This window comes from Chaetodon trifascialis, chromosome 17, assembly GCF_039877785.1.
Source record: "Chaetodon trifascialis isolate fChaTrf1 chromosome 17, fChaTrf1.hap1, whole genome shotgun sequence".
In the NCBI taxonomy this organism is placed as follows: Eukaryota; Metazoa; Chordata; class Actinopteri; order Chaetodontiformes; family Chaetodontidae; genus Chaetodon; species Chaetodon trifascialis.
In genome coordinates, this window is record NC_092072.1 from 16807078 (window position 1) to 16831031 (window position 23954).

Here is a 23954-nt window from a genome sequence, read left to right on the forward strand (position 1 = left end):
GGCGCCTGGGCTTCGTGTTTCCATGGCAATCTGTAGGCTACCAGCAATCTTCCCACGGTGGCAGCGGAACCGAGTGCTGCAGGAACCGTGTGTGTGAGTGCATCTGCGTGTATGTCAGTTCCAGAGAGCGCTATCTTGTCCAGTGAAGAGCCCAGATGTTCAGACACTCACTGGGTTGATTCCTGTCTTCACTCGTTTCTGCACACACTCACTTTCATGCATGTCAAATTAAAAATGTTTGGAAAGACGTTGGCTTTAATTGTCAGAGCCTGAGGTCTGATTCCACGCTCTCGATTAGCAGGATTTCTTGATGCCAGTGGCGTTAAGTAGTCACAGCCCCATTGCAAGCTAGTCACTGCTTATGAAGCATACACATAACGTGTCGTCACATGATCAAATAGAGACTCTACATTGCACAACACCGTATAACAAACACATCACCCAGCAATCATCACTGCATATCTATATATGACAAAATACCAAAGATAATGATCAATAATTATTTGAGTAGTTTATTTTTTTTATTTTTTATTTTTTTATAGTTTATGTACAATAAGCATGTCATGTCAACTTTAGTTCCAACATAGAGGGTGAACATTGTTGTATCGTGGGCTGTAACAGCCAAATGCACGACCAACACGTGATGTTAGCTACAAGAATTCCGTCCGTCAGCTGTTGCTGAACTAACATAAAAGTCACTACACATTAATGAAGGTTCAAAACATGAAATGTTGCAGTGAACAGTCAGACATAAATGTAGGCTAATGTGTTGTGGTTCATTTTAAGAGATAGCAGTAGATTAAGCTGATGTTTTGTTAGCATTCACTTAGCATAACATGAGCTAACCATAACTCTATCATTAACAATTTCATATTTAGTAACATACTGCCGCTTTGCCTCTGTCTAAACCTTCTCTTCATAGGGGCTCTTGCCTTTCGTGCTTTTATACATTTCTGAAGGTGAATGATTGACAGAAGAGAAATGACTTGTGACAGCTAGCTAGCATGCTGTTGAGTTGAGTTAGCTAAAAGTAGTTCATGGATAAACAGGTGTTGCTAGCTAAAAGTAAATGTTAATTCATAAACAGTTGAAAAAGATGCCAATAGTGACGGAAAAACAGTTACAATTACCTTTTAACAAAAGTTATTAACAAAATGTTCAAATAGTTAGCTACATGCTAACAGATGTTCAGATCATTAGCTTAAAGTAATGGATAATATGATTAAAACTAGCATCTGCTACTACAAGTGATAGTGGCATGTATGTACATTTTTCCAATGTAACCTATACATTGACAGTTCAGTTGTACAAAAATAAATATTGTAACAATAAACTTTTTGAAAGTTAAAAAGTGCTAAAAACAAAACATAAGATTTGTAGCAGGGCAGGTGGGGTTGATGAAGGGGCACTTCAGCTCACACAACAGGGTTGTGGGGGTACGTCTGATTGGGTGGAAATGAACTTACTGATTTACTGAGTTTAAGCCTTATTAAGCAGCATTAAAATAATATGAAGTTTTGTTTGAGGATGAAATTAAAAATGTGCTTGATTATTCAGACTTTTCTCCATATTTGTTGATCACTGACAGCTGCCTAGAGGTGATAAGTTTTGTTTTGTTTTGTTTTGTTTTGTTTTGTTTTGTTTTGTTTTAATCACGGCAGTAGTGTTTTCTCCCTCTGCTATTTATCTCTTATACTCCCCCCCCCCCCCCCCCCCAAAAAAAAAAAAAAAAGCAGTTCAGCTACTCCATTCTTACAGTCACCTGTGTGGTTGTGTGAGAGTAAAGCTTTATGCACTGTCACACACTCCCCTGCACATGATGAAGTGTTTTCACAGTCCATCATTCCCACACTCCTCACCTCTCTCCTTCCCTCCCTCTGGCTGCCATTGTTCTACAAAGCAGTATAATTAAAGGTACAGAAAGAGAAAGAAAGAAGGATAGAAAGAAGGAAGGAAGGAGAGCAGGATGAGATTGGAGGCTAATTGACTGAGGATGACTGAGCAAAGGGTTGGAAAGATGGGGCGGGGGGAAGGGAAGGAGGGTGACAAACCGGGGAAGGCCAGATTAAAGGGAGGGAGGAGGAACAGGGAGAAGAGGCGGGGGAGCCAAAACTGGCAACCCTGCCCCAACTGCCAAAGTCCTATTTTGTCATTGGGTGGCTGTGACAGAGAGAGGGAGCCAAGAGAGAAATAACAGAGAGAGAGAGAGGGAGAGAGAGAGACTATGATTGGATGCCAGTGATAGAGTAAAAGACTAAAGCAGCTTGTGAATTTTCTTAGTTGCCATGGGCCCTTGGGGGTCGATCAAGTGGCACTGCTGACTCACAGAGGAAAGGACAGAAGACACATGAGCAAACGACAAAAAAAAACAAGTGACAAGAAGTAACTAAGGACAACAAGGCTTTTATAAGTAACAGCGCAAGAACAACAGAGTGAGGGGCACACAGTTTGAGAGCTTCATCTAGAGGACAGACGGTCGTCAGTGTGTTGCCTCCGCGCAGCAGAGAGAGCGGCCGACAAGATCACCCAAATCCATCAGCCCATCATCCATCCATCTATCTGTCGGTCCAGCCAGTGAGGAAGGGGCAGAGACATGAAGAGACCTCACGACTACAGCTCCCCAGACTCGGACACAGACGAGTTTATTGACGTCGGACAAGAAGACAGCTTTTGGTGAGCATCCGCCAACCACACCTGAGGTTGTAACACATGCCCTCCAGTCACACTTTAAAGGAAAATGACATGGTGTGCAACTGCAATTGGTAGCTAAAGACAAATGTGCTCTAAACAAATTTGGCAGCGAACTGCCGGCTACTACAGGCTTTTCAGGATTTAAATGCTGCCATACATGAAATTGCAGTTGAAGGATAGCAGGAAAAGTTAAAGTTAAAAATGAATGATTCCCATTCTTAAAAGTTTTCTGCCTTCAGCTTAAACACATTAAATCCTTTTGACAAATGTGTTTAAGTAATTGAACACCACTGACCTTTCAAATAATCTGAGCTGCCTGTATTAACATCAGACCACTGGCAGCAAATCTCCTATATTCACTGAACTTCTATTCATTTGATTTCCCCTCTCAAGGAAACTGTCATGTTTGCTGCTTTTATTTGCCCATGTGAGTGAACACACCAGTTTGTGATAGTCATTGCACGCATGACATGCATTACAAGTGTCATTTAAAAATGATGTAAGGCCTGTCATGTCTGAAGCATGGCGGCAGAGGCTGAAGTCAGTGTTTCTGACAGTGTATCATTTGAAACTGAATGCAGTCAATATAAAACATATCAAATACTTTAGAAAAAGTCTTGTCAGCCACAATTTAATCACTGAATATTTTGCAGTTATGACTGGAAATTATTTTGATGTGACAACATTAAGTTTTATTCTTTTTCCAGTTCAGGAACTCTTTGGTGTTGCGTAAAGCAGAAAACAGTCAAATAGAGAAACAACACCACAGCAAACAGACTGAGGCTTTTGCAGCATTTTGCTGGAACATTTGACTTATATGACATTTTGCTTTATTTGACAGATTTCATTCACTGTCAAAAAATACTGACATATTTAAAGGCTATGATGACTGTCTTTTCAGCTTTATTGCATTTAAATTCTAATCTTACATACAGGTAACTTGATATAATGTAATAAATCATAATTTGTTCTTCATTCATAGAGAAGAAATGATCTAGTAAATAAAAAAAACAAACAAAAAACAACTAAGCAGGTATAATGCAAGATACTAAACTTAAATACTCTTTATCATTTGAACCTTTGAATGCAAAATGTGACCTAACAATACCAAGCTGTTAAACTGCAGTCTATTTTGTATGACGTGTTTCACTGTAAAATGACTCCCAGCACTGCACACAATCTTTACAAGTCAAAGCTTTTCGTCAAATTCCTCAGCTGGAATTAAGGAAATGTGGATTACAGGGGATATTCATTACAGTGTATTTGTATCAGTGCACATACAGAAATACATTCACAGCAATACTGGTTACGTCACAAGTGCTGGGCAAGCCAGTAACACTAAAGACGGTTTGGATAAATCAAATTGCCATGTGACACGCAAACAGAAGACAGTGCTGCCTTTTCAAGTCAGCCCCATCAAACATAAACCTAAACAAAAACACACAGCTAAATTGGCAGCCTTCATGTTAAAATCCAATAGAAACTCAATAAGTCTCTGGTGGGGCATTTTGAAGGGAACTCCAAGCTGTCAGGCTCTTACAGGCCTGTGAGCTGAGAGTTCACAAACAAACACAATCCATATTGAGTGACTGTACTCGGAGGAGCTCAGATCCCATGCTGCATGTTGGAGTCCCATGCGAGCGAAAGCATCACCCCGAGGCTATATAATCATCTTTCTAAAAGTGCTTTCGCTCAGATGGAAAGGAGAACAGCATGTCATTTCACTGAGACTAATGTCCAGAAATGCATTAAACCAAAAACAATCTTGTCTTCCCTCCTCTCACGGGCACTCCTCTGCCGTTCTGTGCCCAACAAACAAATTAGATTGAAGGGAGCTGATGTGCCATCCTGCCTCTGTGTTATATTAAGGAGGGTAATAATAACAATATGCAGGAGAATCAAAGTCACCATTTTTCTCTCTGTGCCAATGCCATCCCCCCATCTCCCTCTTTCCCTCTATCTGTCTCATGGTACAGCCCAGTCACCGGGTCCATGTCTCCTGGCAGCGCCTCGCAGATTCTTGCCCGGAAGAAGAGACGAGGGGTGAGTGGATTATAGCCTTGGATCTTAATCTTTTTAGTCCTGTCATTTTTGGTTGGCCCTGACTGTCTCTCTCTTCTTCTTGTAGATCATAGAGAAGAGGCGCAGAGACCGGATCAACCACAGCCTGTCAGAGCTCAGGAGGCTGGTACCCAGTGCTTTCGAGAAACAGGTAACCGCTCACGAAGACCAATATCAATTCTTTTTTATTCTAAAATTAAAACCACTATTGCAATTTTTTCTGATTAATTAAATCTGCTACCACTGTTTCAATAACAGAAGTAATGAACCAGCTTTGTAAAATATGATGCAACTGAGTGAAATGTTGCGCACTTTCCCTGCAGGGCTCATCTAAGCTGGAGAAAGCAGAGATCCTGCAGATGACTGTGGACCACCTCAAACTCCTGCATGCCATGGGAGGCAAAGGTGACACTTTGTTGCTTGCAAAAAAAGAAAGTCACTTTCTTGCTTTTTCTGCATCCGTTTCATCCATTTTTCTGTGGAGCATGGACACTAAAGCCCTTGGGATAATGCTGGAATATGTAATATACATCTATTTCCCATCAGAAAGTGGACAAACGTAGTTATTCATTCTTTTTTTTTGGACAAAGGAAAAAACACGCAGTCTGTTCAGTCGGAATGTTTTTCAGGACGAGCTGCATTCCATCGTTGTTATTCAGTGGATGACTAAACTCTCTTTCTCCCTCTCAGGTTACTTTGATGCAAGAGCCCTGGCAGTCGACTACAGGACCCTGGGCTTTAGGGAGTGTGTTGGGGAGGTGGTGCGGTACCTCAGCTCCCTTGACGGGGAGTCCCCGGATCCTATAGGGGCCCGCCTGGTCTCCCACCTGTCCCACTGTGCAAGTGAGCTCGACCCTCTCCTCCTACAGTCACCCCCAGCCTCCGCCCTGCCCTTTCCTCCATGGCCATGGGCGTCCTTCCCTCAGATCTCCCCCACCTCACAGGCTTCCTCCTCACCTCCTTTCCCCAGTGGGCGAAGGGATCTGGCCCTGCTGGGGAGCTACCCGTCGCACGCTTCCCTCCGCCTCGCCCCCCTGGCCGGGTGCCAGCAGGGCGCACCGCCGCTTCTCGCGCCCACAGCCCTGGCCACCGTCCACAGGGTGCCCTCCCTCGCAGCATCCCCGGTCCTCGCCCCCTCCAGACCCACTCAACCATCCCCTCACAGCGCCACCAGGGCTTCGCCCCTCCCTCTCCTCACCCCTTCCTCTTCCTCTCCTTCTACCTCCTCCTCTTCTACTTCATCATCTTCTGCCCCACTGCAAGTCTCTTTCAGGCCCTTCGCACCACTGCCATCTCCCGCAGCCCAGCGTAGGAGCTTGAGCGAATCAGCCAAGTCAGCCCAGGGATGGGGGACTGAGATCGGAGCTTTCTGAGTGTCAACTCTGGTTTTGACTTCCAAATGAACTCTGTACAGTGGACATGGAGCTCCCATGTGCACCATGTAGCAAACATGATACCTTTGGAGAAAGTATTGAACATTTGATGATTGTCTCTGCTTTTGAGGGACTCTAAAAAGCCATATCAGACTGTGGATGAAGTTTCAGATAATCACAAAACAATCATATATAATAAAATATTGAAGGAATGTGAAAGAAGATTTGAATAATTCATGATCTTGCTTGACAAATACACACATACAGTGTCCAACAGAGCCATGTATACCACGCTCAACAGAGTGACGTTGAGTTTTCACTGATTTTTAACTGTGATGTTTGTTTGTTTTTTTTCCAAAACATTTATACATTTGATTACATTTTCCAATTTTAAAGAATGTTCAACAAAAATCTCTATAAAGACTAAGTGCCTTTACCTTTTCTCATGTTCATGTGTGTTTTTTCTGACTGCATAAGTAAATGGTAACATGTAATTGCAGCTATACATTCTCTACTGTCAGTACAAATGGCAAGGGAATGGTTAAAAGCTACATGTTAGCTACTTATCCATATTAGCCATGTCTGCAAACACTGCTTGTATGTTCCCCAACCGTAACCCCCTCAGTATCTAAGCTGTCTCCAGTGATGGCTGATGAGAGCTGTGGTCTTGTGGCTGCAGAGGATAAACATGGTGGGAGCTGGTGATGTTTTTGGGATGCCGCGGCGAGGCAAACAGACCCATCACTTTGCCCTCTAATTGGCAGTCCCCTGTAATTAACTTTACCCTCATATCAGTCCATGTATCTTCCTCTCCTCTGCTGTCTCTCTGCCATTCTTTCTCTCCAATCTTGTGGTACACCAGCGGATATCTTCTCTCCCTGTTTGTCTGCGCCACTGTCTCCTCAACAATGGACAGACAGTAAAGGAGAGGGCAAGAGGGAGGATGGAGAGATGGAGAGAGGGGAAAACAAAGAAAAAGATCTGAAGGGCTGTGGTTGAGTGACTGATTTGGCGTAGACGTTCAATGACAGGGTGGGAGGGAGGCAGGAGACAGGGTTAAGGGGAGATGAGAAGGACTGTGAAGGTTTAAAAGGACAGAGAGAGAAAGAGTGTGAATCAGCGAGAGTCGGCCAGCACGTAGAGGGTGCTCAGGAAACCCCCCGGACAATGATGAATGACAGTTGCAATGAGTTGTTTCTCAAGAAGATCGGCATAATTGTGCCGTGCTTCACCAAAACGGCTCCGCGGGGATGAGAGAGCAGAGAAGAGCCTTGTGTGTGTTTACTGCTGGGGAACGCTTTGATCTACTTCAGGATGCAATGTCTGTGGTCTGCGGTCCAAAAATGTGTGTGTTCCGCAAAGTGCATATTGTTTATTCGAGTGAGTGTGCTAGTGTGTGCTTAAGCCAGTTTCATGTGCTCGCCGCCCTGTGTGTGTGTGTGTGTGTTTGTGCCTTGCTGAGTGTTTTGTTTATGTGGTGTTGTGTGCACACACGTCTTGTGTGTGCGTGTGTGTGTGTAATGTGAGTCTTCAGGGCTGGCGTCAGGACTGAACCGCACTGGCGGCGTGGCTCTCGTGCAAGGCCGGCCGGCGGTCGGACGGACGGTATGGTGGTGGAATGTTTGTGGAGGGTGCATGCGTACACACACACACACACACACACACACACACACACACACACACACACACACACACACACACACACACACACACACACACACACACACACACAGGCACTCAGACAACACACAAACACAGACACACACGGGCTGGCTGGCACTATTCTAGCCTCTGAGTGGAGGAGCCAGAGTCACCACCACAGCTTCCAGGAAGGACAACCACAGTCACACTGCACTGGCTTTCCCACGGGGGAGGGGAGGCTGGAGGGAGAAGAGAGCAAGGAGGGAAGGGAACGATGGAGAAAGGAGGGAAGTGAGTGTGTGTGTGTGTGTGTGTGTGTGTGTGTGTGTGTGTGTGTGTGTGTGTGTGTGTGTGTGTGTGTGTGTGTGTGTCAGTGTGTGTGTGTGTGTCAGTGTGTACGCGGGACAAGAGTGTACAGACTAGACCGACGTTGTGGTCCAAGCCGAATGAGGAAAAGAGGAGGGTTCACTATGCAGGGAGGAGGCAGAATCGAAAATCAGGAAGTGAGAGAAATTTCTCCTTCATCGTGTAAATAAACTCCTCCATGTATTAGTGCTTAATGTTTTATTGGATGATATATGTGCAATGTCATTTATTGACTCTGTCCAATAAAATAATGACACCATCAGTGTGTAAATTGTTTCCTTGGAAGCATCGCTTTCACTGTGCAACTCTGTCTGCCACCTGGTACGATCTTCCAGGAAAATGAAGGTTAACTGCCGATTCAGTCCAAATGGCACCGTTTCTGTCTGCTTTCATGTTTCTATTAGAAACTAAATGAATGAACTCGCACCTTTTCTCCCAGTGTTTTCTTCTGCTCTCTTCTCCACCCCAACGCCCAACCTGTTTGTGCAAAGCAATAATCAGGCTATGCTAACTCCAGACAAAACTGAATTTTACCTCTTCACTGGAAATACTTTGTTATTCTCTCTTATTTCCAAAGCGATGTTGATCATTCCTTCACAGAAATTTGGAAACAGATGAAATATATTCTTTGTTGGTACTTGCTGAGCTCCAAGGAAATCGAACAGCAATCCAGTTTTCTTTGTGACAGCGGTAATACCGCCTGGAAACACCAGGAGGGTTGGAAAGTTGTCTGTTTCCACTTAAAGCACGTTTTTGAGTCTTTTCTTTTCATACCATTTGCAACTTGTCCTCAGTACAATAACTAGTGAATTAATATATAATGAAAATAATCATTAGTTGCAATCTTATGTTAATATAGTTCAAAACGAGGACCACCTCAACCAACTGTGCACTTAAATCCTGCTTTCACGTTAATGCATGAGTAATACTATATATATATACACACACACACACACACACACACACACACATACATACATACATACATACAGCCACAGGGGACATTTTTCTGCATTGAGGACTTTATTTATAATACTTCAAGTAAGTACATTTTCCTGATCATACTTTCACTTAAGTAACATTTTAATTGCAGGACTTTTACTCGTAGCAGAGTATTAATGCAGTACAGTACACAATGAATACTTTTACTTAAGTCAAGGGCGTGACTACTTCTTCCAGGGTTGGTGTAGTTGGGGGTGGAGCACTCAACCTACAGTTCTTCAGGGAGAATCCAGACACAACATTGGCCAATTTGGCAACATTAGGAGGAGCAGGTGCGGTGATGACACGTTTGAGATAGCATATGCGCCTGGAACACAGAATCAACAACAACATCTTTAATTATGTGCCGTGAACAGTTTTGTGTATCAGTTGCGCATCTATCATTAAATCTTTGAATTGATTAAGGTTCAAAGTGTGGCTGCAACAGACAGTAGCATCTACTGTTGTGTGCTGTTACATGATGTCTTTGTACTAATTTACTGCTTTTAGAGAGTCCTGTCTTTTGTTTCTGGTACTGTATTAGCAATTTGCAATGTCACCTAATGCAGCTTCATCTCTGTTTGACAGTATTGGAGTTTGTGTGTACATGTGCATGTGTGTGCATAATCCACAGACATACTGTATGTGAACAAGCTCAGAGGAACCGTCAGTGACGTAGCTGTAGAACTGGCAGTTTGGATCCTCAGTACAGGTCCTCTGGCATGCATCTGCATCATCTGCCAGCACGTCGTGATAGTCGGAACCCCAGAAATCTATATCTGCATGAGTCGTCTTAATCCAGCCTGTTGGCAGAGAGGACCAGGGTTACACCTTTACTGCTGACTTATCTCCAGAAGGTTAACAGCAAGAGTAAACTGAGAGGATAAAAACAGATACACATCCACATTCATTGCTCAAGTCCTTTTATATAACATTAGATTATCTTAGAACCAAATCTGACAAAACAGATGGTTCTGTTATAAAAGCCTGATTGCCTGAAAGCCTGAAAGTTGGGAAGCTGTGTAAAACGTAAATGAAACAGAAAGTGATAACTTGCTAATCCTTTTTGACATATACTCAACTGAAAACAGTACAAAGACAATACATTTAGTTTTTTACCTGGTCAGCTTCATTGATTTTCGTTAATATCTGCTTAGTCTCAATTTGATGGCAGCAACATGTATGTTTTGGTAATGTTTGATGATGACAGGAGCAAAGAACTGACTTAGCATAACAGGTTACAAAGTATGCCTGCAGGTGGAGGTCAGGGTAGAGTGGTAGTAGAATGGTTGGTCACACACAGGACCCTCACACAGGAGACCAATTGTCATTGTTGATTGCTTTAAAGAAGTTGTTACTTTAAGCCAAACCATGTTATTTTCCTAAACCTAGCTAAGTAGTGCCTAAATCTACTGTAATTCCATCAAGAGCTGGAGACCAAAACAGAACAAAAAGAAGAGTGGCTATTAGTTATTCATTTGTCACATGACCAGAAACACTTAAAATGAATGTTTCTCTGTGCCTGCTGGATGTCAACACAGACAACTGTTTTCTAAAAAGTTCCTCATTATATCTTAAGGAAACATCAGTGCTGTGTACTGCCGCCAAGAGGCCAAAAAAAAACAAACAAACAAAAAAAAAACAATCCAGGAACAGCACCTGAAACATCCAATAATGCTGTCATTTATGTAACGTTTGCTTTTGCCAATTACAGCTAATATCCCACCTTGACCCAAAAAAATGACTTGTATTACTTTTATGAGGCACAAAGGAACACACACATACAAAGAGCATTACAGCTTAGCCTTTCTAAACACCAAATATCAATGTTGTGCCTCTGTCACTATGCTTTAGATTTGATAATACATACTGTTGTCTGGCTGACAGGACCGTGTCGGTAACCCAGATGTGGCTCCATCTTCAGCTTTCACCACCATTTCATTTGGATTGTTCTTCAGGTAACACTTAAAGTCACGACTAGAAACAAAAGTCACCAAGAAATAGTTAGAGCTCTGAACTTCATGTCAAAACCACAACGCTGTGTTTTCATTAAAGAAAAAGGATACCTCAAGTTAACCAGTTAGCTTTGAAGGTGCTGATATATTTGACAGCAATCTTTATGCTAAGTTCGGCTAATCACCTGCTCTCTAGCTCCACACTTAAAACATGACATCTAACTCTCTGCAAGAAGGTAAAGAATCCTAAGCAAGACAGAGGCATGATTATAAAGGACTTCTGAATACTTTCTCTTCACTCATTATTTGTTTTTTCATGGTTAGTGCATTTAAAAGGACTGCTAATATTACTGACTACTGTAATCACACCCTCAGAGACTACCTGATGTAAGAGAAGTAGGTGCATTTTGGATGAGCAGAGCACAGAGCCTGACAGTGTTCAGGAGAGGCAGCATGCAGATTCTCCATGTTGTTTCCCGGGATGACAGTATTTGCAAATAACTTGGTCTGACATGCTGTCAATACACAGAAAAAAGAAAAGGGTGAAAAAAACAGCCTGCAAGATGCCTCCAAGAGCAATTTCTGCCTTGTTTACTATGAATGTGTGTGTGTGTGTGTGTGTGTGTGTGTGTGTGTGTGTGTGTGTGTACCTTTGTCAGACTGTTGACTTGTGTGTATTTTTTGGGAGAATCCAGACACTAAACCAGCCAATTTCTTTATCTTGGTCCTTGGTACTGTCCAGCTGAATTTAAGGTGGCACTTATACCTACAAACAAAATAAGAAATAATATTAGTGGGGTTTGGTACGTTGTCACTGCACCCCATGAATCATAGTGGGACTGTGAACAGATGTCACCCAATTTAAGCTGATAGTTTAAGCATAGTTTATAGGTTACGAATTCCCATGGATGTTTATCACAGCCATACCTCCATTTTCTGTGCAATGCTGAAATTAAAAGGAGACAAACCAACGTATCCTCTTTCACCTGTATTCTCCTGGTGTGAAATTTCCATTGAGAAAGGTAAAGAACTGGCAGCTGGGGTCATTTGTACAAGTTCTCTGACACTCGTCATAGTCTGCTGTGAACAAGGTCTGGTAGTCTGCTCCAGAGAAGTCCACACCGGGGTACACCTGAGGCAGGCAAGGCACTGGGAGACAGACAGTTAAGGAGAGGTCACCACCAACTACGACGTAGCAACTGAACTGACTTAAAATGGCTTTATGCTTACTAAAGTCTGTGTTGCAGGATTTGAGAGATAAGCCAGAGGTGACTCCCTGCAGTGAAGTTTGATCTTCTGGCAGTCCAGAGGAACTGGTCTTCATGTGGCAGTGGAAGTGTCTGTGAAGAGAGAAGAGTGCTGAAATCAGCAATTGACAAATCCACAATGCAGGAAGGCAAAGGTTTCAGACTGGGTCCAATGGCTCCAGAAACAAGAATATGTATCAGTGGCTCAAGCTCACAAACAGAGGATCCTACAGTTCTGTTAACGCAGCATTTGAAATTAGCACAAAACCATGTTTGGAGCCGGCATGATTGCATACAAAGTCAATAGAAAAAAAACGGATTATTTGTGAATTCACCTGGGGCTGCATGAAGCAGCACAAGCAGCCCGCAACACGAGTTGAAAATGTTTCAACTTAAAGCAAAACATTTGCACATATCCTGGGGCTTCACGAATGTACAGAGAAGTAAGGGAAAGGAAGAGGGATGGGAGGGAAGTAAAGAAAGGGAGTTTCTGGGGACTTCTGAGAACATTCGGAGCTGATCTGGTCTGTTGCTGGCTACCTAACAGCTAACGTCTGCACAGCTGGAACAGAAGATTCACTGCACCAGATGCAACAGGACTTTGATTTTACACATAAAGATTTAAGATTTATTTTCCGAAATTGTTTTCAGTGAAATACTGGAATTACTCTTTGTATTTATTTCAGTGTGAACTTGTAATAGCACACCGGTTTTCATCACTCGAGTCAGGCCGTCTAAAGGTGAAGAAGCGGCAGGCAGGATGATGGGTGCAAAGCTGCTGACAATGTTCAGTATCGGGCGAGTAGAGGAACTCCTTCTCTGTTCCCAGCAAAACCACGTTCTCCAGAAACCCTGAACTACACTCTAAAGACATGGGAAAACAAACACATGGGAATACGCACACATTCAGATAGATTATACCACATGATAACAAGTAAAACACTTAGGCAGCCACAAAGTGCATGTAAAACAGCAAAACCTGCGCCTGTGCGAGCTATCAGAGGAAAAAGCGGCTGTATGTTGTACTGATGGTTAAACGCAAATTTAGGTTTTTACTAGACATGTATTACCTTTACTGCTGCAGAGACCACAGAAGGACAGCAGCCCCACGAAAACGACATGTGTTTTCATCTTGCTGGTGTTGAGGCTTCTCCAAGCACTGCAGCAAACAAACTGCACCTGCAAGTTTACCAAAGGGTTATTTAACTCAGTCCGCACATTTGTACTTTGTATTATATAAATGATTGTTGACTCTCTCAGTGACTGGTTGGCTTCAATTCCTGCACAGCCCTGCCCTGCTGAGATAAAAAAGAAAATGAAAACACAACTTGCAAAGATCAGTAAGCGTGGTAAGTTATAATAGTCATAGGCTTAAATGGGTATGCATACTATAGATTGTTTTATTAGACTGCATTAGTTTTAGTGAGGTGGGCTATATGCTGCTGTACCATGCAAGCTTTTATAACCCAGTGCTGTGAACTCCCAGCCGGCACAACAAGTACCTGTGAGCTGTTTGCTGTTTCAGAGTCCGGATTAACATCAAGGGGTGGTTGAACTTTCACTGTGGTGGTAAAATATAAATCCTTTTAAAGTATGGGTCAGCAAATAATTCAGCCATGAGCCAGTTTGTCTGTTTTTTTCAACATTGCTCACTGGGAGCCAGTGTTGTACAGGGACAGTGGAAACGCAGGCCTGCATGACGCTGCATCACATTCGTTTAGCTCACGCTTTTATCCACAGCGCCAGCGTTCAGCCATGTGGATACAACCCAAACATTGCAAGTAACCTAATCAAGCCATCTGAACTTCTTCAAGAGCTACACTTAGAAACAAAACCAACTTTTCATGGCCCAAGGTGCAGTCTGAACTGATGAGTTTACAGTCTGTAACAGAAGATGATATCAAACGGGGAGCTCAAACAGCCTTGATTCTGCTGAGCAGTAGGTGGTCCTCGTCAAGGTGAGGGAGCGGCAAGCCATTTGAGCATGGTTTGAGCATGTCCTGGATGTACGATTCGCCTGAGCCGATACTGTATGTCTTAAATATGTATTGATACAGAGCAGATGTCACTTTTTAAGGACTAAGATAGTTACAGCAGCTTGGAATAATACTCATTTAACTAAAAATGACTTATATACATGATCTGTGTCACACTATGAGGCTGGACATGCAATTAATCTATCCACACAATCAGAGACTGTTTTGTTTTGGCTTGTTCTACATTAGACTTCTGAAAAAAAAAAACCTGTAAAGGTTTAATGAAAGCTATAAAAGTGTAAATTCAGCTTTCAGCAGGGGCCAAAAGTTTTTGTTGGAGGGTAACATTCGGCCCATTTGTTGCATCCACTGCTACAGTATGAAGTCTTAAGCCCCCTGTGACTACGTCTGTTATGTTCAGAGTTCAAAAGACCCACATGCAGGACACTCAGGCAAGCAGTTTGAATAACAAAGAAGAAGAAATACAAATAACAAACTAATAAGAAACCAGTTTGGCACAAGCAGGAAACAAATGCAGGACAAGGGAACAAACGACCTGCAACTGAAAGATGGAAACACACAAAGCAAAGACTAAGGAGGGACAGGTGAGACTGATCTATAATCACATGGGCGAGAAACAAAGGCAGGAAGTAAAACAAAGCACACCACATGAGGAAAAACTCTTTCAACATAAAACAGGAAATAACCAAACTAAAACCCAAAAGTGTCCACACTGAGCAGTGCTGAAGACAGTGAGTGGTTGATCCAATGCTTTGACAACAAAGGGAGGAGACACACACCAAACTTTGCAATAATAAACTGAAATTTATTCAACAAATAATAATAAATCCGACAGCTGGGATAGGCTCCAGCCCCCCCGCAACCCCGAAAGGGATAGGCGGTATAGAAAATGGATGGATGGATGGATAATAATAAATCCACTGAGGTGTGTCAAGGATGCATCAAGTGTATGACTGCAGTGGCTCGTATGAGATGCACATTGTCAGTGTAAAACAGCCTCAGAGGACTTAGGAACATTGGCCAGATGTTTGCAGTTACCACAGTTGCACACACACCACATAGGACCAAAGCCAAGGATGCTGGGGCCATTACAACATATAGTTTAGTGACCTCTGCTGTCAAAACGGCACCAGTGCAGGAAGCAAGGAAGAACTGCAGGGACAAGGGTGCTTTCCCCTCAACTTAAATGTAATTAAACAGTGAAGATCCAAAGTTCAAATTTGTTAAAGAAAATAATTTTTGTTACATGTGATAATTTATCTTAGTGAAAGAAAGAAGAGAAAGAGGATGTTACAACATGGAGGGAGGGGGAGCAGTGCAGTGAGAGAAAGCATCTCAGGTGTTACATGAAAATAATAATTTACACACATTGCTTTCTGCTCTGTCTTTTATTTGATTATCTATAGATTACACTGATGTTGATTACACTGATTATGTATGGATTATGTGTTTATTTCTGTTTGTTGGAGTTGCTGGATTCAAAAAATGACTTTATAATAACAGTTCTTCAGGGAGAAGCCAGACACGACATTGGCCAGTTTGATAACTTTAGAAGGAGCAGGCATCGTGATGACACGCTTGAGATAGCAGCGTTGCCTAGAAGAAAACAATCAACAGCAGCACCTTCAGTGATGTGTCTTCAAATTACAATGTAGGCTACAATAACATGTGATCAAGGATTAAGTTGATTATTTCATGGTTTCTGGATACTGAATCATACGTCATACTGCACCTGCGAGCAGGGTTACTGATCTTGTCTGTGATGTAGCTGTAGAACTGGCAGTTGGGATCATCAGTACAGTTTCTCTGGCATGCCTCAACAGAACTCGTCGGAAAATCGCGAATGTCTGAATATGGGAAATCTATTCCAACATGAGTCTTCTTAATCCAGTCTGTTAGCAGAGAGGAAGAGGGTTAGACCACTGCTGCTGCTGCTGCTGCTGCTGCTGCTGCTGCTCAAACTGTAGAAACTCACTCCTGAATATAAACAGAACAATTACACTTTCATATTTGTTGAATGATTTCAATGTTTTGGTTGGACGAGTTTTGGTGTGTGTTACGTACCGTTATCCAGCTGACATAAGCGTGCTGGTAACCCAGATGTGATTCCCCTTACAGCTCTGCGGACCATTTGGTCTGGATTGTTCTTCAGGCAACATTTAAAGGCATAACTGCGAACAGCATGAGAACAAAAACACGGCTAAATGCAGGTAGGAATGGTCCAGAAAGTGTCTCAAATATCAGACGCAGTTGTTCCTCTTGCCAGTGCGACTGTTCCTTTGCACAACAGAGAGGACACTGTACCTCATATAGGAGAAGTAGGTGCAGTGTGGATGAGCAGAGCAGTATGTCCGACAGTGCTCAGGAGAGGCAGCAAACAGGACCTCAATGTCGTGTCCTGGGATGTTGGTGTTTGGAAAGAGCTTGCCATCACACGCTGTACAAAACAAGCAGCGCGGTGAGAAAACATGCACAGCAGCCTGCAGGATGTCTTTTGCTACGAGTGTTTGGTTACCTGCATCAAAGTATTGAGTTGATTGTATTCTGTGGGAGAATCCAGATATTGTTCTATCAGCTCGGGTAATTATGGGGATCCTTGGTACTGCCCAGCTGAATTTAAGGTAGCACTTATACCTAAACACAGACAGAGAAATAACAAAAAGGTAAAGTGTGTGGCTGCAAGTCAATGTTTTCCCTCACTGGCACTGAAGCTACCAGCAGTATACAGACCTCAGTGGCATCAGGCTCAGTGATGTGCATGTCTTTGTTCTTTTCTTTTCATGTGAGTCTTTTAAAATTACTCAGCCTACTGTTTGCCCACTGACATTTGTCTCAAACTGTGATATTACGTCTCACTCCAGGTCTTTGTTTAGCATCATTTGTAAATTCTTGACTTCATGTACCTGACAGTGCCAGGCACAAAGACGTGTTCGACAAACGTGAAGAACTGACAGGCCGGGTCTCGTGTGCAGGCTCTCTGACACTCCTCATAGTCTGCCGTGAACAAGGTTCGGTAGTTTGCCCCTGGGAAGTTCACATGATGATACACCTGAGACAGACAGGGCTCTGGCAGAAAGACAGCCCAACAGATAATTAAGGTGAGTTTTGCCTGATATCATTCATTGCTCATGGATATCACGGTGGATTAAAGTTGTTTTATGCCTACGTGGGTCTGGGTGGCAGGGTTTGAGAGAAAAGCCAGAGGTAACACCCAGCAGTGGAGTCCGAGCAGTGGGCTGTCCAGAGGGACTGGTCTTGAGGTAGCAGTAGAAGTGCCTGGTGGAGAGAGAGGCGGGTGTGCTGAAGTCTGCAGCTGACAATCAAGGAGGCAGGTAGGCGATGTTGTCAGGCAGCAGTGGTTAGAGGAAGGTTATGCATTTGTTACTGGAAGACTGCAAATATTAATAGCACGCCTGAGCGAGCCACTGAACCCCCAACTGATCCAGTGAATCTGCTCAGAGATCAGTGGAGATGTTTATGCTTCAAACTTTGAGTAATATAATTAGAATTAGCTCCATCTTTACAAGATGCAACACTAAACTGATTCATGTATTTTTCCAATAATGATTACAACTCAATGATATAATGGATTTTACTCTGAGAGGGTACTTTTACTTTTTGAAGTTGTACTTAACAGAGTAACAGAGCATTCTATGCTACTGCTTTTACTTGAGTTCAAGATCTGAGTGTTGCTGTGATAATAATTATTATATAATATAGTAAAAATATCTGGCATTTCATGCATTCAGTAAAAATACTCTTTTTTTTGATGGATATAAATCAAGTGATGGAGTTTATTCACAATCTTAATTTTACCTTGTCAGACTATATATGGCATTATCTTTAAGGTTATATGCTGTATATTTATGCATGTATGTATGTTTAAAGTAAAATGTCATATAATTAGCATACATTTTCAAAATAAAGCCTCAATCTTTATTATTTAAAATAAATCTGTTTGTCTAATTTGCGCATTTTCTTGTTGCATTTTGTGTGACGTCCTCTGATGAGAATTAGTTGAGGACTGCTTGATAATGACTGATTACCATCCAGTGATAAACATACAATGCTGTGATGCTCTGATTAATTTGATGCATGATGCATTATCCAATGTGACACAGACACTTTGCGTGCTGTGAGAGATTCTTAGCCCAAATTAAGATTATACATCGAAACTGTTGTGAAAACTGATCAGAAAATACGGTAATTCAGACCTTTTAACAGGCAGGATTGCGTTGTTTGAGATTTATTTTGTGAAAGCATTTTTGATAAAATACATCACCACTCAGTCAGCTTCTGTTGTTTGTTTCCGACCTGTTGTCTCTGGTCCAGTCTGGCCGCAGAAAGGTGAAGAAGACACAGGAGGAGTACTGGGTGCACAGGTGTTGACAGTGCTCGGCATCAGGAGAGTAGAGAGTTATTATGTCTTTTCCAGCAAAATCCATATTCACTATAAGCTTCCGTGTACACTCTGAAGAAATGGAAAAAGAAATACAAACATATTCACCTGTGCTACAAACACATGGTTAAACAGATTAGCTCAACAGTGTTTGTATTACCAAGACTAAGGGAGAGACCGCAGAGGCCGAGTAGGCCCACTAAAATGAAATGTGTTGTCATCGTCTCAGTTTTGAAGCCAGAGAGATGCTTCAGTCCCATCAGCAGTCAGTGAGATGCAACTGCAACCGCATGGATTGCCTGAAAGACTATCACAACTCACACTTTTATACTTCTGATTGATTTGCATGACTGATTGTTGACACATTCTATCATTGGCTGGCAGTAATCACTGTACTCCTGATGTATAATAACACAGTAAGACAAACATTTGCGGAGGAAAAACTGATGAAGCCAGTGTGTGACATCATCTAAAGTAAGATCAGTTTCATGTTATCTTTGCAAAGTGGCACAGATCTAGATTTTCATTTCCCATCAATAACGAGCTTGAATGCAGTTTGTTCGAATGTATTTGATTTGCTGCTAATGACATGATCCCCAAAAACATGTTGAGAAGAAGGTTTAGCTTCGTGGCTCAGGAGCTAAAACTGCACATCACCAAGCAAGCATCTCACACCAAAGACATCCGGGCCGCCTCTCAAGCGTCCACCAACCAGTTTTGGTTCAGGTGTTCTGTTGTGCTAGCTCACATCATAGACAAACACACTCCTTGTAAAAGTTGGCAAAGCATTAATAAAGCAGGCAAGTCAGCTTTTTTATTTTTTTTTTTTTTGCTTTTGTTAACAATGCAAAATGAGTTGTCTGCATCATAAGGGAATACTTCATCATTGTATGTGTGATTAGGGACAGTGAAGACACGCTTCAGATAGCAGCGACGCCTAGAATGCAAACAACTCCTTATTTGTATTTCACTTGAGAGAAAATTTGAATGATTTAATAGGGATTTAAGAAATCTACATTGTAAACATACAGAGAAAGACTGGAGGGAAATAACAGGACATAGGAATATTCCTTGGTAAAAGCCAGCTTTGAATTCTGTCTGGGCAAAACTACTGACTGTATTTGTACTGGATAACTGTGAGTGTGCGGCAGGGTGTTGTTGGAAAATGCTCTCTGAATAAATAGAGATGGTAAATCTATGTTATCAGAGAGCAAACACAACTAGCAAATACAGAAAGATCGAAGGTAACAAAGAAGTTAAAGACATTTCTTTTGTTACCTCTTAAAAATTTAGCATTTCAGTCAATCAGCATGTCAAGAGAGCTTCAGGCTAGTATGGCTGGTGGCACTGCTGTGTGGACGGCAATGCATGCAAAACAAGATGATGCTGGTTGCATGACAGGAAATATAACATCCAGTGTTTCTGGGACTTTCAGATAAGCGAAACCCTTAGCTTCTGCTTTTCCCACTTGAAGTTATAGTAAATAATAATATTATAGTAATGGTCAGTCACTGGAGTGTCCTTGGGAGCTTTGTAACATTCATTCTTCCTCCATTACTTTTCACAAAATGCTTTGCTCGTTGAGGTTCCTCTCAATCGAGGACATTACCTCTGCCTCAGAGCAGGCTGACACTTGGACAATATAATTCATTCTGCAATGTAACACGATGTGAGTCAGACTCACCTGATCTTCTCTAGTGTCAACACTCCATTGGTAAAAGTCAAGAACTGACAGGTGAGGTCTGGTGGGCAGGCTCTGTGACATTGTTGGCTGGCGATCTGCACCTGGGGAGTCCACGTTCTGGCACTCCTGAGGCAGAAAAGGCTCTGTCAGACTGACAGCCTGACAGACAGACAGACAGGTGATTGAAGGATGAGGCTGCTGTTATATTTTTCTTACTGTCACAAAGTCACATGAAAATACCAAAACCAGCAGTGTCAGTCACTTTGATTCTCAATGCTTTCCGCTTTCCTAATTTCCTCCCCTGTATATGGTCCTCAGCCATGAGCTCAGATTGAACTAAATTTTTGATTCAATTTTAAATTTTAAAAACAACCTGTTTGAGTCAGGTTAAAATAACAGAAACACTTTGGTAGTTTTTCTGAATATGCACGCTCTGTCACAGGAGGCCCTGGGTGTTATATGTTGCTGTTTTGACTGAATTTGCAGGACCCAAAGTGCCAGGCTCGGACAAATGAGGCAGGAGGCAGGAAAACAGTTTAGGTATTTTAATCAATAAAAAATCAGCCCCTATACAAACTGAAGAGTAGATGGATCCATTCCCTTGGCAGGAATAGCTAGACAGGTCCAATTCCTCAGTGAGAGCAAGCTGACTGATCCATGTTCCTCTGTGAGAGCAGACAAGGCTATGCACCTGAGCACAACAGGGAGAACACAACCAATTAAGTATGAAGAAAGAAGGCAAGAACCAAGACGATACTTAACATGAACTTAGACTAGATCGTTACCAAGGTAGCAAGGCAGACAATAAGACAAGTACTGCTAGTAATCTGGGTTCTTATATATAGAGTGAGCAGGTGGGATTGATTGGTGATTGCATGCAGATGAGCTCAGGAGGCCGGTCCCAACCTGTCAGCTACGCCCTGCCACACCCCCAGACACAGAATAGACATCCATCCATCCATCCATCCATCCATCCATCCATCCATCCATCCATCCATCCATCCATCCATCCATCATCTATACCCGAATATCCCTTTCTGGGGTTGTGGGGGGGCTGGAGCCTATCCCAGCTGTCAACGGGTGAGAGGCGGGGTACAACATGTACAAACATGCAACCATTCATGCTCACACTCACACCTAAGGACAATGTTAGAGTCACCAATTAACCTAATGAGCATGTTTTTGGTCTGTGGGAGGAAGCCAGAGTGTCCGGAGAGAACCCACGCATGCATGGTAAGAACATGCAAACGTCACACAGAAAGGCCCTGCCACCACCTGCTGCCCCACTGTGCCGCCACTAGACAGACAGAGGAGAGACAAACAGGAGACACTTGGAGGACAGAAAACTGGGACAACTGCACAGAGACTGCAGATGTCTGCAGCTGTAGAGTTTGAAAAGACAAAGTTGTGATTTTGGCCTATGTAAATAAAATTAAATTGATTTGACTATGGAACAGGCTGCAGATTCTGATCTTATTCAAAAATACCAGAACAGCATTGTGGCTGAATCAAATACAGGCCACCATCAATTATAATTATAGAAAGAGCTGTATTTGACATTTAACCTGCCATACAAATCCTAACATTGTAAATATTATTGCTTAATCAAACACACCAAAGAATGTATTCCAGTTGCTCTATTACAGTCAAAAGCAGGTTAGTTGTGTTTCCAATTCATCTATATGAATCAAAGTGTTGTCTTTTGTTTGTGTTAGCTGTGTGACAGACAACTGAGCTGTCCAGGTTGCAGAACGCCTTGACCAATGAGAACACAGACATCCAATCTAACCCATTATCTTGTTGAGGACATGTGAGCTCAATTAAAAGCATGCAGACAAATGAATCAATAACATGACACACTCCTCATGATGACAAATATTTGTCAGTTACTGCATGTGTTGGATGCTGCATTGACTTTAATAAAAGACTAATTTTGTAAGACATTCACTTGTCCAAGTCATTTCTGTGCTTGTAATTTTCAAGGTTTTCATTCTATATTGTATAGTTCTGTGATAATAATTATTTTACAGTAATGAAGTGGATTTTTTTTTATTTGAAAAAACAAAACAAAACAGCTTCTGTGTGTAACTGACAAAAGCATTATTTAAATTTATTGATCATGATTCTTAGTTGTTTTTTAAATAAAAACAAAGAATCCTGATCAATAAATCCACCATTGCTATTCTACTACTGTTGCTTTGATGTCTCTGATGCTTGCTTTGATGTGTGTGTGATGTCATAAGCAAGTATATAAATACATACTCTTTAACCTGTGAAGTAGACCAGTGTGAGCTGAAGTACGTCAAGAAAAAGAAGAGATATTTCTGGAAAAGAGTTTGCCATTTCCTTGGTTTGAAGAAGAAAAACAGGGAGACTTATATAAGTTATACTTAGTAGTGAGTGATGATCTCAGGTAACCAGATGGCTATGAGACGAATTTGGATGCAAGGGGCTCTGCGTCCCTACCACTGGACCAGGCACCTGATTTCCAACTTTGTAGGCAAGACAGAAATTGGGGGCCTTTCCAAACAGGTGGAGGAGCTGAAAACTGAGCTCCAAGGAGCAAGGAAACACAATTCCTCTCTGGAGCAGAAGATCAGCAAGCTTACCACCCACCTGGAATTACAGGCTGTTCAGAAGAAGACGCTCCGGGACCAGGTTAAGTATTTGACCAAGCAGATCTTTACACAGAGGAACTATATTCATGATATGAAGGAAAGATTTAGAGTCAAGGATTTTGAGTTGTCCAGTATGATCCTGAAGCTAGAGCAACAACGTCAAAAGGAAATAGAAGCATGTTTTATTGAAATGAGGCTTATCTGGGACAAGAGTCAGCATCTGTCCGATGAGCTCTCTAAGGAGAGGGAGTGTAGACTTGATCTCAAAGAAAGAGAAAGAGCCAAGAATTGTGAGATGTCCACTATGACCCTCAAGATCCAGCAACAAGAAGAGGAAATAGAAGGACATTTGGATGAGCTGAGGCGCCAGGAAGAATTGTCGGTGTCTAAAGAGAGAGAAACTCAGGGAGACATCCAGACGCTCACTGATTCTTACAATGAACTCCTCTTAAAGTACAATTATCTTGAACGAGCATGCAACGAGATCCACCACAGGTACAACACTGACATCGCCACACAAAGACAGATCATTGCCAACCTTCAGCAGCAACTTCCTGAGCTTGTTACTGAGCTCAAGGGTGAGGAAGAGGCCAGGCGGGCCAGCAAGAGGAGTCGTGTCCCTGCTGTACTACAGGACCCAGAACCTGCAAAGGAGACTGTAGTCTGTGAGGAGAAGAGATCTTTCTGGGAACAAGCCATTTCCTTGATTGGAAGGATATATAATGTTATTATTAATAAATAACATTATATATTCTATCCATCCTTTTTCTATACCACGTATCCCTTTCGGGGTTGCGGGGGGTGCTGAGCCCATCCCAGCCGTCAGCGGGCAAGAGGCGCGGTACACCCTGGGCTGGTTGGCAGGGCACAAACACACAACCATTCACACTCACACCTAGGGGCAATTTTACAGTCACCAATTAACCTAATGAGCATGTTTT

General features: G+C 42.4%; 3 protein-coding genes across 4 annotated transcripts in view; 1 reads left to right on the plus strand and 2 right to left on the minus strand.

Annotated features, from left to right (window-relative positions):
- Positions 1–2157: 2157 nt before the first annotated feature.
- Positions 2158–23954, plus strand: part of heyl (hes related family bHLH transcription factor with YRPW motif like) — a 74046-nt gene continuing 52249 nt past the window's right edge. Inside the window, exons 1-5 of one of the 2 annotated variants that reach the window (XR_011603212.1) lie at positions 2158–2673; positions 4668–4734; positions 4820–4903; positions 5076–5157; positions 5443–6408. Coding sequence is in view for 1 of the 2 variants with exons in the window: in XM_070983944.1 (XP_070840045.1) it covers positions 2594–2673; positions 4668–4734; positions 4820–4903; positions 5076–5157; positions 5443–6125 (996 nt within the window). In the remaining variant the exon portion in view is untranslated. Of the gene's footprint in view, positions 2674–4667; positions 4735–4819; positions 4904–5075; positions 5158–5442; positions 6562–23954 lie in introns of those variants that run through there. The other variant, XM_070983944.1, reaches the window with a different exon arrangement.
- LOC139346150 (coagulation factor XI-like) lies at positions 9282–13446 on the minus strand. Its single transcript, XM_070985082.1, has 9 exons — positions 13386–13446; positions 13023–13179; positions 12299–12408; positions 12055–12217; positions 11719–11834; positions 11451–11583; positions 10984–11090; positions 9754–9916; positions 9282–9441 (listed from the first exon to the last, which is right to left on the minus strand). Exons 1-9 carry the CDS (start codon positions 13444–13446, stop codon positions 9282–9284), a joined length of 1170 nt encoding a protein of 389 aa, XP_070841183.1.
- Positions 15700–18985, minus strand: LOC139346210 (coagulation factor XI-like). The gene is made up of 9 exons (XM_070985168.1): positions 18872–18985; positions 18627–18783; positions 17479–17588; positions 17216–17378; positions 16828–16946; positions 16617–16749; positions 16377–16483; positions 16045–16204; positions 15700–15908 (listed from the first exon to the last, which is right to left on the minus strand). The coding sequence occupies exons 1-9, from the start codon at positions 18969–18971 to the stop codon at positions 15791–15793; spliced, it is 1167 nt and encodes a 388-aa protein (XP_070841269.1). The 5' UTR covers positions 18972–18985; the 3' UTR covers positions 15700–15790.